Raw genomic sequence first — 13,954 nt, forward strand, 5'->3', positions numbered from 1 at the left:
GAAGTATGTTTATTGAGCTTGTGTGATATTGAACAATCATCCCTATCATATCTGAAACACTGGCAAGGAACTGCCAATATTACATTTGATATATTGATAAATGTAATAACAAGAAGTATTCTTAGTCTAATGATGTCTCACTAATAACGTGTGTCTGAAACATTACACCAAAACTTCAACTTCATGACAAGCTTTTTAGGTGTATTATTTCAATGAAATTGTAGCAGGGGTTGTTCACTAGATAGTAACAGTGAACTTGACACAGAGGAAGACTTTACTGAATGAGTGTAACAATGAAATGATGTGTAACATTATATTTTGCATACAGCTGAGGTAAGTGATGCCAATACAGCCAACAGACAAGAGATAGCTGGTCTTAGAGGAACCATTGCAGCCTTGGATAGGGAGAAGGACTCTCTACAAATGACAGTTGATGAGAAAACTGAAAAGATAGTAGCTGCAGAAAATTCACTCCTTGACAAGGAAAGACTTATCACTGAAATGAGACTCACAGCAGCAGATCTTGGAGCAAAATTAGAGTAAGTTAAATCTGGAAGGTGTTTGTTTTTGTAGACATTGAAACAAATATCTTAGCTTCTTTTCTTTATAGTATGAAGTTGACATAACCTTATAGCAACTTACAGCTAAAATGATGTAGGTTTGGTGTTTCACTTTATATGACATGACATTTAATACACACCCTGGCCTCAGACAACTTCAAATGCAAAAGAAACAGTTACATAGGTGCAGTGCACAATGGGGATGTAGAAGTAGTCAAGTTGAAATGTTAATTATCAGTTATAAAATAAACAATTGTAGCCATTAAAATCATCAAGTCCATGGGTAATGTTTTCATTAGAAGCCTGTTTTTACTGCACTGTGAAAGAGTAGCAATACTTATCAGTGTTCAATGTGATTGGGTAAAGGATCCCGCTGTGTTTATTGTTTCTGTTATTGTTGTCTAGAGTTGAAATGTCCTTGAAGCACATTTCTTTTCTATCAGTTCATAAATATGTTATCTGTATGTTTTATTTATAGTCAAATGAATGAAGAAGCTACTCAGAGAAACCGAGAAATCAAAAGTCTAAGGAGACAGACAGATAACATCCATGAAGAACTGACTGAAACAGGTAGAGGTAGAGAGGTCGCACTGAGGGAGAATCGAAGGCTGCAAGATGATCTGTCTACTATGACTAGGGAAAACCAGGTGAGTACAGGAACACATAGACATCACTAGTTTGAGTTAATGGATTTAACTTCGTATTGCACCAAAATGTGCAATGATAGCTCACCAAAGCTTTCGCCAGGTATCCACCATGGCTTCAGAAACACTGACAAAGCCATGGTGGATACCTGGCGAAAGCTTTGGTAAGCTAAGTGTAAATTTTGGTGCAATACGAAGGTAAGTCAATTAACTTAGACTTAGCTTTGCATAGATAAGCTTTCATCATCACTAGTTTGGTTTATTACAAGACATGCAAGACTTAAAATTGTACAAATCAAGATGTAAAGGTACAGAGTATAATTGATGGGTAGTGGGAGTCAGAAAAATGGCTATAAAACTGAGTTCCTGTTTCAGTTGAAAGGAAGGATGAAGTGATGTTTCTGTTCGGTGGGGAGGGGGTTCCAAGTGAATCGTACAAAAAAGGAAAAGTTTCATTCTTAGTATTGCATGAAAAGATGTATACAAGTCACCAATAGGTATGATTTTGGGTGATAAAATACCACCTTGGCAATTTACTCAACTTTGAAATATTGTAAAGAAACTCTACTGCACTTGAAATGTGTTCAACCATTCTAAGGATTTCCTGCAAGGTTGGGAAATCCTCTGGTGATGACATCACAAATACCTGTATCTCTATTTTGATTTGTCGTAACTTACATGTCGTTTTGTTTTGAATTGAAGGCTTTGAATCTTGATCTTGATGATGCTATACGTGAAAGAGAGAATCTGAAGATACAGGTACAAGATTACGTTGGTGAAGTGTCAAGAATTGAAGAACTGCTAGCTTCAAAGGTAATCTCACATACTAAATGTTATTCTGTAACCATCTACAATGAATCTGTGATTGAGGAGATGCAACAACATTTCAGAGAAATTTAAAAAGTTATTTGGTGACATTTTTGTTGTTAATTTTTTTTAAAAAAAGTTGTGCTGTAAAGTGCTTTCATCAATTTTCTTTTAAATTTTATGCACACAAATGCAAACATAAACACAGTCACACATTTCTACAGAAATCCGTTCAGGTTTGGGACTACATGTCAGGGCTATGTTGCACACTCCATATCACATCGCTGTGGAACTGTCGAGGCTTTCCCAGTCAGTCCACAGCTATCCCAGAATCATCCAGGCCTGGCAACAGATTACCTGTGGGTTCCATATGAATTTTGTAGTGACTTTTCCATGTGAATTTTGTCATCAACTAACTACAGATTCTGATTGCTCAAGACTATTTAAATTGAAACGTTGTATCTCATTGTGAATGTAATGCAATATTTCAAACTTTGTCTTATCCTATGTTCATAAATAGTAGTGTCTTCATCATGTGATATAAAATATTATTTTAGATTTGTTTGTAAAATAAGTATGTGTTTCTTACCGTGAATCTTGGTTTGTGGATTTGTGTAGGAGCAAGAAAACAGAGATCTACTTGAAAACTATCGACTAGCTACATCTGAAGCTGAGAGGTGGGAGTCAGAGGCTACCCAGAGAGAAGGGGAGACATCTACTGTCAAACTTGAATTGATGACAAGAGACTCAGAACTAAGACGATACAGAGACAAAATTAACCAACAGGATGCTGAAATACAACAGGTTTGTACTTATATGGAAGGCACTTTTCTAGAGTTTTCAATAGTGGTTAAACTCTACTTTGAATTTTAAAATGTCATGGATGAATTCACTTCTTGAAAATTCCACTGAGATGCAAAACTCGTAGAAGATTGAAGTTGTTTTTGTCCTTCTTTACTGCAGACAGAAAAATTGACTAATACTGTTACGGTAGTGTTTTTGTTTATTAAGTAGCTAAAATCTACCTGAGTTCCCTAGTCATTTTACCAAGGTTACCCAACAACATTATAGTAAAATGTACAGGAAACCATGCCAGGTTTACCCAGTTTCCCCTTTCTTTCTGTTACCAGGCTTGCCCTTTCTGTTACCATAGTTCCCAGCCCTTTATAGCAAAAACACTGTACTCATTGTAATTATGTTCTATTTAACAGCATCTGGCAGCACAACAAGCCTATGAAATGCAGGTGTCTTCCCTTACTCAGTCCCTGTCTACCATGGAGGAAAATCTCCGCCAATCCCAGGAAGAGAAAGAAGCTATCTTACAGGACATGGCTTCTGTGAGAGAACTGTGTGTTAAGTTAGAGTCTACCAAAGATTCACTATCCAGGCAACTCACAGCCAGAAACATAGACTCTGACCAGGTATATTTGAACTTTTTATTTAGTGTTTACCATCATGTGTTTACATTGCATCAATTGTAGTGATGTGACAGTAGTGGTGTTATATCATAATTCATATATAAATATGTTGATGTCACACTTGTGAATGTTTGTTTAGGGGGAGAGGGTTTTGTCGTAAATGTATGAAGTTCATTTATTGAGCTTGTGTGACATTGTGCAATGGTCCCTAAGTATGGGAATGAGATAATTCATTCTGAAGCTGTCCTTGATCACGTTCTTGACACTTTTTCGTGTTGATATACTGTATGTTGAAAACTGTTGATGAATTCCTTTGCAGTTACAAAACACTTCAGAGAATTTGAGGCGAGAACTTGACACACTACGCAGCCAAGTGGACAGTGAGAAGATGTCAGTTCGAAATCTGGAAGGACTACTGTCCAATAACCGTGAGAAGGAATTCCAGACTCAGTTATCAAACCAGGAGCAAAGATCTGAAATACAACTACTCAGAGATAAATTAGCTTTGGCTGATAGTAAAGTGTAAGTACCAGTCTCCATTCACTTCATGTATGCATACAAGTATGAACGTATACGTGTGCCCATGATGTGCGAATATGCATTTGAAGTTTGCAGTTGAGTGATAGACAAAGTGTGGTCTGATTTAGACTACTAACCCACAAGGTTGGCCAAGTGTATGACAAGGCAAGGGCTCTATTATACGGTCTACATGTTATTACGATTTTACCTAATTCTTTTTAGTAATTGACATGGATATTACTTTTTATACACAGACAAAGTCAGGGCCGTGAAGTTTCAAGTTTAAGAACACATGCTGCTCAGTTGGAAACTGAGTTAGAAAGAATCAGACGACAGCTAACCAGTGAGAGATTTGAAAAGTGAGTATCCTGTCTTTATCAAAGAATAACACAGTTGCTGATTGGTTTAGAATGTGTCATGTAGATGTGACTGTCAATCAAAAGCCAATCACCAGGATTATCAGGAAGAAATTTCTCGATCACCAAAAGTCAATCATCAATAGCCAATCATTAGGTTTACAATGAAGAATTTTCTTGATCATGCTAATCAGAGTGTTTTGGACCCTGTAGAGTTGAGTTTTATTGAAAACATCTTTGTATCTTTTCTGTTTTCTACAGGGAGAGAATCTCTCAAGAACTACGTAGAGCTGGCTTGGGAACTCCACCACTAGCATCTGATCTGTCTGGCCGCTTGTCACGTTCCTCCTTGCGCTCTAGCAGCCCGGATAGATCGTACCGGTCTCCAGATACATCACTGTATAGATCACCTGACAGACTGAGAGCCAGATCACCAAGGTCACGGTCACCAAGATCAAGATCACCAGAGAGGAGTACGCCTATTTCTCCACTCTTGAAGCAAACTAATTTATCTTTGGATGGACAGCTAGATCTTGATGATGTTATTTCTTCATCATACCACAATTTATCATTTAGTGGGGTGAGTCAGCAGGGACTGGAAATCGTTGGCCCTTTATAAACATTCAACCGGTTTTAGCGTCTTTACATACATCTTATTTCCATTCTTTTTTACTACTCACATCATTGTCTGCATTCAGATGTAACACACAAACTTTGTGAAACAGACAGACAGACCAACAGACCATAGACGTTGGACAAAGACAACATCTATGGACAGACATACACACATCCATCCATCATTAGGTACTTGATACACTACACAAACACCACAAAGTTGTCCTGATTTCAAAAACTAAAATCTTTGTTATTGAAGTTACAGTATTTACTCATTCCTCTCATTCTGATAACTTGTCATGCTTCTATGTTCCTTTACAGCATTAATCAAACCATTCTGTTTCCTCCTTGTGTTTCTACCACAAGCTACCAAGCACAACACTATCTGTTGTGAACATTGAACATTTAGAATACCGCTAATATTTTCTGAAAATTTCAATAACCAGTTATTTACAAAATTTCAACAAAATAACACAGTTCTTCCTCAAAACAAAAACAACTGAAAATAGAAAAGCCAGTATTACGAAAACATGGAATGATAAATTTGACTGTGCAAATAGTGACAGTACAGTCTGTGGAACACGTGTACTTCTCATTTAGTTTTGCATTCATATCAAGTTCTTTTGTACAGTCATAACAACTGATCAAAGTTTAACTCTTTAACAGAAAAAGGTAAAGTTTGGAAGTCGGTGTAGCCATGTTAATGCAGCCAATCATCGAAGAGTTCACTTCCATACATATAGTCATTGCTTCTAACATGCACAGTTGTAAACAGCATTGTGGTTTTACTAACATTCTCACTGCTACTAGGTGAGCATACTTGCCATCATTTTAATACAACTATACACTTCACCATCATTTCCTCCACCATGTGTGTACCATCGACTTGTAGCACAGTCTGCTTGCTTATGCGTACACCATTCCATATGATATCTCACATGGAGTGGTATCGTATACTCTAAAACAATTGCCATGGCTTGGATTGTCAGGATCATGCCTCGACACTCAAATTCTGTTCAAGCAGAACACAAAATATAGCTGGCTTTGTCATGAATACTTTTAGCATATTTTAAAACCAAGAGTGAATGTTGATTTGCATCAAATGTTGGCCTATCAAGACAACTTTATCACTCCATAACTGAAAAAGATGCGTGAATCACAGATACAGAACAGCTATTTTCTCAATTTTCTCAAACAAGCTAAATGCAAGTACAGCCAGCATTTATTCTCCTTAAGCTGTGCCTAGATCATGTCACCATGGTGGAAAGGAAAAAAAGAAGTCATCAGCATTCATTTTGTCAGTAATTTGTCAAACTTTCACTTAACGTACACTATATTGTCTCTGTACATAAAAGCATCCTTCTGCTTGCTTGCTGAACCATTGCATCACATTGTATCACATCCCCATTTGCATATGCCCCTATCTGTCAATTAGCTAGCACATTCCAAGTTACATATATCCAGTGTCTGCCAGTTAGCCAGCACATCCCCACTTGCATACCCCCCCCCCCCAGTGTCTGTCAGTTACCTAGCACATATCCCCAGTTGCACACCCCCAATGTTTATCAGTTAGCTAGCACAGATGGAACTCATGTTCCATTGTAGTTGTGGTGGAAAAGACATCAGAAGGGACACCTGTCAATCCAAAGGAATTCTTAAGTATTTTATTTTTATTTTGCTTTTATGAGTAATTATTGCCGTTGTTATTACTAACCCATTGCTTAATGTACTGCTTATGATTTGCTGTGTGTGCCTGCTTCTATTAACACCCTCAGTGTTGCATGGCTGAATGAAACACATTGAGTCAAATATTATGTTGAACTTTGACATCCGAATGTAGTTGTATTTATAACTGCATGTTTTAAGAATAGTGTATATTCATTTTCAATTCTGTCAAATATGTTGAAATGTTCTTGTCATGCATGCTTACTTGTATAATGTGTGAACTAATGTGGACGTTAAAGTCTTTACATCTGTTGCGTAAAAAGTGAGACACCAAGTTAGCAATATTGTGCACACTAATGTGAGAAAACACAAGTTGAAATAAACCTTTCAAATCTTAGTTCAAAACCAGTGTTTTTGTCACAACACTGTCTGCAATGCAGCTAACATGGTGTCTTGCTGTTTATGACCATATCTGTAAGATACCAAAGATGATATCATGTTTTGTACTTTTTTCTGTAATATATAAACAGATACTCTATAGATTTATTAAATGTAAAATATTTCATCATTATAAATATGGTGTAATGACAATAACTTCATTTTCATCATTACATGTAATGATACTCTGTAACAACTCTTAATGTGGGACATAGTCTGCAACTTATAAGTATTTTTTGTCATTTTTGTTTCCAGATAAAAGGTTACTTATATTTTACCCTTCACTGTCACTTGTTTAGTGACTAGAAGTCACTGGCAAAACTCTCACTGTAGTAACTGCTGTGATACTACATTCTCATGCTATATGAACAAAATAACATCATTTTTATTAGACTACAGTATCACAGCAGTTAATATGGTAGGAATTTTGCCAGTGAGTGAGTTAGACAAGTGATAGTGAATAGTAAAATATAAAGAAACTTTTTATTTGTAAAAAAAAATGAAGACAAGTACTTACAAGTTACAGACCATGTCCCTTCAATCATGTTCATAGATAAATTGCCACTACTGTCAGGAGTGCCGTCAGTTACACAAAATGTTTTAATTATAAGCAATGATTTTATTAAACCTAGGTCAGTTTCTCAGGTATATCATATTTATATTTTTGCACCAACCTTAGTACAGCATAATTCATAGCAGAAACTATATTTGTGTGAAAATAAATTGGCAGCCAGTTCACTATTTTCACTACTACATACTGAACTACTGCACCGTAACAATAGGGAACTTGCAAACCCACCATGTTGAATGTTGCATCATGGGAAATGTGATATTAAATACTAATGAATTACATTGTTTGCAACTACAAATTATCGATTCATAGTCACCCTGACCATTGTGGGAGGTTTATTCTATCTATAGCTCCAGATTAGGTATTACGATAACCACAGATAATCCCATAGTCCTTTGCATCTGAGCATGCTCAGTCTGGATTGCAAGTTCCCTATTTAGAACATCAGTACTGTTAAATGTAAAATGGGTATCAAAGATGACTCGGTAGTTGTCTCTAGTGTCTATGATGAATCCTTCTTTGATGTCAAAAATCGGTGCCTAAGTTCTAAAAATTGTGTTACTGCTAAAATGTTGTATGTTGTAGCTGTAATATTGTCTATTAGTACAATTGTTCAGCAAAGCCTCATAACTCATCTGTGCACTCTTGACAACTGTGGTACTTTGAAATGTGAGTGTGGATTGAAAAAAAAAAAAATGAAAAGTAAGTCATTTAGCTAAGTTCAGTATTTTTCTTATCCTTTGACCAGGCTGACAGACTTCCTATAGACGATAACAAGAAGAGAGAAATGGAAATACACAGTAAGTGTTTTTTCTTTTGTCATAAACATGACACAAGGCACGTTTTTATACACGTGTGTCAGATAAACATATGTTTCCTTTGTACTACAACATGAAAGCATACCGTACTTACAATTTGAATTCTATAGATGTTTCATTCACACTTACACACTGTCTAGTGGGATGGAATGTAAACTGGTAAAACTATTGTCCAGATAGAAGTAAATACTCACATACGATTCTAAGGGTGGCATCAGTTGACAGCACAGGGAGCCCAGGAACCATGTTACAAACAAGCAAATAAACAAACAAAACAAACAACTATGCATTGGGGTAATAATATACTCTATGTTTCTATACAGGACTGTGTAATCAGTGAAACTTTGAATAAAATTTGGTTTCATTTCGTTATTTCATTGATAGTCCAGATAAAAGCAAATACCAGTACTAGCTAAATTCTGTAAGGTTGTCATCAGATGATAGGACTAAGTGTCATCAGTGAAACTGGATTTTTTTTTTTGTTTCATTTCGTTATTTCATTTATTTTCCAGATAAAAGCAATTACTTATACAAGATAAATTCTGTAAGGTTGTCATCAGACGATAGGACTAAGTGTCATCAGTGAAACTGGATTTTTTTTTGTTTCATTTCGTTATTTCATTTATTTTCCAGATAAAAGCAATTACTTATACAAGATAAATTCTGTAAGGTTGTCATCAGACGATAGGATTCAATGCAATCAGTGAAACTCTGAAAAAATTTTGTTATTTCATTTTGTTATATCATTAAATCCAGTTACAAAGTACAGTAATAGCAAACATGATAATAGTAACAATAAAGTAATAACAGTTTACATAACACAAAACAAAATTGGCAATTTTAAGAGTCCAAAAAAATTTGCAAGTAGAGTGTGGCTCCACCTTAAAATACATATAATATATGCAGAGTTGACTGAAAGGGTTAAAAATGAAATAAAGGTACACTGAACATAGATAAATTTAGTAAATAGAAACTTTTGAAAAACAGAAAAAATAAAAAATAGAATTTTATTGTTTCCCATTGGGGTACAAAACAATAGACCACTGATTGGTTTGGGGGTTTTTTGCCAGTGGCTGGAAGTCAAAGTTACTCAAGTATTAATCAAATTTATATTTCAATATTATTTTATTTCTTCTAGATTCCTCCTATGCATCCATTTAAAGAGACCAGGCCCAGTCTTGAAGACTATTTTTTTATAAAGAAAACAGTGAGACAGCAGAAGAGAATTAAAGATGGTTGAGAAATAAAGAGAAGAACATATCCAACTGAAATCAACCAAACCATTTATATCAAATTTTTTTCAGTTCTTCTTTGAAATTTCCCCAACCATCCAATATGGTGCTCAAATATCCATAAACTGAAATATCAAAATGTATACCATTTCTGTAGAATCCTATTATTTGCAATTTGTTTTTACAGGAATCTTCTACCCTGGGAGTATTTGCACAGTGCCAATGAAATAAATAATTAGTATTAAACAAGTGGGTTTTGTATATTTTGTAAAGTGCAAACACATTCCTATGATATAGCTACTTATGTAAGTTTTTTTTCTGTATGTTATTGTTTTTTGTGTGTGTAAGTTTGAATTTAATGAGGACACCATTGTTCATATATCAGCCCTTCAGAATCCTTGCCACGATGTTTACATGTATATATATCTACGTAATGTGTACCTTAAATGTAGATTAGTTCAAATGTATTGTGGGGTTAAATATATTGCAGGAATGATATACATATTATATACATTGTAAAACTTAGTTCAGACTCAGCAGTAGTTTGTAAGGTATGCCATGACAGGGCGCCCTCAAACATCGGTCAAGCAGAGACAGGTGAGGGGGATCGGGATTGACACAACGTATCTTACAGTCTAATGAATTAAGCCTTGCAGATTAAAAGATCACATGTCATAGGAATTCATTGATAGTCATTCTAGGTAACCATTTCACCTCATCAGTTGTAAAATAGAATGACCCATCCAATCTGTTTGTTCATGGATGAAACCAAACTACTGAGACTGAAGGTATTAAGGTCTGTACTTGTTGGGTATGATGTCAATCACTTAGATTATCAGGTCATCTAAATTTGCAATCTTTCACTTTTTTGATCCATATCTTTGAAGAGAGTATTACATCATCGTCTATCACTTACTGGTACTGTTGTGTGATTGCAATTACCATTCTTCCGGTTTCTCCCAGTTTCCTGTCTATCCCTCCAAGGAAGTAAAAATTACCATGACAACATCTTCCATTTGGTAACTTATTTGTACTGCATATCTGCACATCGCTTCATTATTGTCAATATATCCCTAATTGTAATTTTAATCTATAGACCTAGAGGAGAGTGATAACGTTTAGTGGCCCATTCCTACTTAAAGTATACAAGTTAAAAATTGTACTTTACCGTCAATTTCATGTCAGAATTTGTCAGATGTAAGCTTGAAATCTACCACTTTCATGGTAACATGTGCTTCCGATGTATCTGAACTGTAACCTTTATATCTGAACTTTGACCTTTGGAATCTAAACAGTGCCAAACTGATAACTTTTACTGACCATCATTTTAGCATTGACTCAACATATATATATATATTAATATCAACCCACAGAGTGCAGGTGAAACTTGACATAACTACCATCATTAACTTTCAACAACGTCTACTGGTATATAGAAATTCAAGTTTTATATTGTATGTGTGTGGCAGTACTTACACTAGGCTTACATGTACTTAGTAAAATAGTAACGTAACATAGATTAACTGACTTTTGGTTCAAATACATTGTACAGCTGTTATTTGTGTTATCTATGTAATGTCTTATTCAACCACAGATGTTTATTTAACCAGATGCAAGCAGTATTAATTAAATTAATTTTTTGGTTTGGTACAATCATTCCAATCGTTTATATATATATGCTTCAAGTTTTAATATTTGTATTGCTAATTATGATTTTTTTTTTTTGTATGTTTTTTTATGTTGATTACATGTGATAGAATATTGATTGAAATTTGTACTAGGTGCACAAGAGAAATATTGTATCTAAAAAGTCCTGATTAATTTGTATTTTTTGAAAGTGATAATTTTGTAATCTTAAAATGAATAAAGAACTAATTAATGATTGAGTTGTTGTATTTTTCACTGGTGATATTTTGATGTTTGTTGTTTTTAAACTTTATGTTTATGACCTTATAATTGACAGGTGTACTCTTGTAGCAGGTTTAAGCAAAATCATGGCAGCTAGAATATGTCACTTTGGCAATAAGTGTACTTGTGCGAATTCTGTGTTTTTGTCAAAGTGTCAAACATATGCAAACTTTTTTAAACTTGAAAATATTTCTTGCTAAGGCCAAGAAAAAAAAGAATTGTTACTGGTCAGGAGTTTGTCTAAAATGGTGCAACAACGTGTTTTTTTTTTCTACATGTAAATTCTCAACAAACCTGTCACTCAGTCTACTATTGATGACAGTTACTGTTCTTTTTGTTTAGTACTTAGAGCAAGTGTGTACGTGTATGTAGGGCAGATGTCATCTGTTTTTCCATGATTGGCTCTGCTGTTGTCCTTACTGAAGTAGGGAGGGTTATTTTTGTGTTTGCCCACAGATCTGCAGACTGCATGGGCTGGACTAACACACAGACACAAAAGACCGATGCAGGGGTATTTAAGTGATGCGTGAGCTGACCAGAAACAATTCTTCTTTTTTGCCTAACAGCAACAAACATATTTACATGTGTCTTATGTCCGATACAGTATTTTAAAATGTCATACTTAAGTGAGTACTTTGTTGAAAACGATTGTTAAAAAGTACAACAGAAACTGACGTCGACAAGCTATTATCACATCACATCAAATGGCTTGTATTTGTATTTGATAATAGGTTAGTTACAGTAATTCGACCTGAAATGCACCCAATAATTTTCTTTTTAAAATTCATCGTACGAGGGCGCTCTTCACCCCCAATATCTACATCTATTGGACATCGCATGTCTGTTACTTTGATGCCTGGCGAGTTTCCTATATAAACCATTTTATATCATCAGCCATGTGAATGTATTTGTGTATGCCTTCCTTTGTCTGTCTGACTATCTCTTTCTCTAGTCTGTCTGTCTCTTTCTCTACGGTCTGTCTCTCCCTCCCCCCCCCTCTCTCTCTCTCTCTCTCTCTCTCTCTCTCTCTCTGGAGACTTTTTTGCACATTCAAACCTCAGGAGCAGTCGTTTACCTTGTAGTACTTTGCAAAACTGTACACTTCATTTACCTACCATACATTTTATTATGAGTCAGTCAGTAGCCAAGCAAATGTGTGTGTCTGTCAAAATATCTCTGAATAGATTAGTTAACATAAGTAAGGTGTAGGTAATATAGCTATCCAGTTGTATAATAATGTATTGACGCGAGTAAAATTGGGGTATTGAAGAGAATTTTCAAGGTACTCTATTGCTTTCGATAATGTGTATGGTTTGAAATGTTATGACCTCCTACGTGTCCTTATCTTATTCTTACTGTGGGACCCTCCCCACACGGCCCACTAGCTATCATGGGGGATGCTGTTTCTGCCCAGAATCAATATTGAAAGATAAAACCCTGCTGACCAAGTATCTCAACTTGAAGTACAGCCAAATGTGAGACCTGTTTCGCAAAGCCCACATATATTTGTAAAGAAATCTCTCATTGTTATGTATGGACGCTGAAGTCACTGGTGTTTTGCACTTTAATAATGATATTAAAGTGCAAACACCAGTGACTGGTGTAACTCACAAGTGACTGTAACTATAGTAGCTCCATGCTGTAAACTAGACCCTTCGTTTGGTTACTATAGTATGAGAGAACAGTTCTGGAAATATCCGCTCCGAGGACTCCGACAGGTTTTCGTCGTCGTCCCTCCCCACCCCTCCCAAAGGCCCACACTGCACTGTCATGCACAGGCACTCGAATCAATCTGTATCGTATGTATGATTTTTTAAAATAGTAAATAAAATTTATTTACTGTACATAAAAAAATCATACAGATTGATGCGAGTACCTGTGCTGTCATGCATGGTCTTGTGCACAGGTACTCGAATCAATCTGTATGTTTTTGGGGTTTTTTAAATATGTATAGTAAATAAGTCTTATTTACTATACATATTTTTTTAAATAAAAAACAACATACAGATTGATTCGAGTACATGTGGTCTTGTGTAGCTCAAGAAACAGATACCAGCATGATACATCCATGATGATACCAGTAAGGGGAGAACCAGTTGATTTCTGGGGGGTATGGAGGAAGTAGGTATGGGAGCAAATTTTTTTTCCAGTCAGAGTGACAGCAATTTTTTTTTCTACTGTCAGTCCTGCATCAATTCTTTTTTTCAAATGGAGTAGCAGTGCAATTTTTTTTAATTAGTCATTAAGTTTGTAATGCGTTGTTCATACCTATGGGCCACGTCACAATGTTCACAACTGTACCTCTAAATAACTTGATCTGTGCAAGTAGAAGAATTAGCAGTTAGTATGACAGACGTCTGTCTACCAACCATACTTCTGCTACTTAAATTTGTATGTACAAAA

The 13,954-nt window shown here is 35.5% G+C and overlaps 1 protein-coding gene across 1 annotated transcript in view; it reads left to right on the forward strand.

Annotated features, from left to right (window-relative positions):
• LOC144438576 (centrosomal protein of 135 kDa-like) overlaps positions 1–11,287 on the forward strand; it is a 50,208-nt gene extending 38,921 nt beyond the window's left edge. The window contains exons 15-24 of the mRNA XM_078127661.1: positions 329–539; positions 1,039–1,207; positions 1,907–2,017; positions 2,630–2,815; positions 3,223–3,432; positions 3,749–3,951; positions 4,203–4,307; positions 4,566–4,884; positions 8,342–8,393; positions 9,550–11,287. Of these exons, the coding sequence (XP_077983787.1) occupies positions 329–539; positions 1,039–1,207; positions 1,907–2,017; positions 2,630–2,815; positions 3,223–3,432; positions 3,749–3,951; positions 4,203–4,307; positions 4,566–4,884; positions 8,342–8,393; positions 9,550–9,572 (1,589 nt within the window). The 3' untranslated portion in view covers positions 9,573–11,287. The remainder of the gene's footprint in view (positions 1–328; positions 540–1,038; positions 1,208–1,906; positions 2,018–2,629; positions 2,816–3,222; positions 3,433–3,748; positions 3,952–4,202; positions 4,308–4,565; positions 4,885–8,341; positions 8,394–9,549) is intronic.
• Positions 11,288–13,954: the final 2,667 nt, after the last annotated feature.

The sequence above is a fragment of the Glandiceps talaboti genome, chromosome 8, assembly GCF_964340395.1.
Source record: "Glandiceps talaboti chromosome 8, keGlaTala1.1, whole genome shotgun sequence".
NCBI classification, from domain to species: Eukaryota; Metazoa; Hemichordata; class Enteropneusta; family Spengelidae; genus Glandiceps; species Glandiceps talaboti.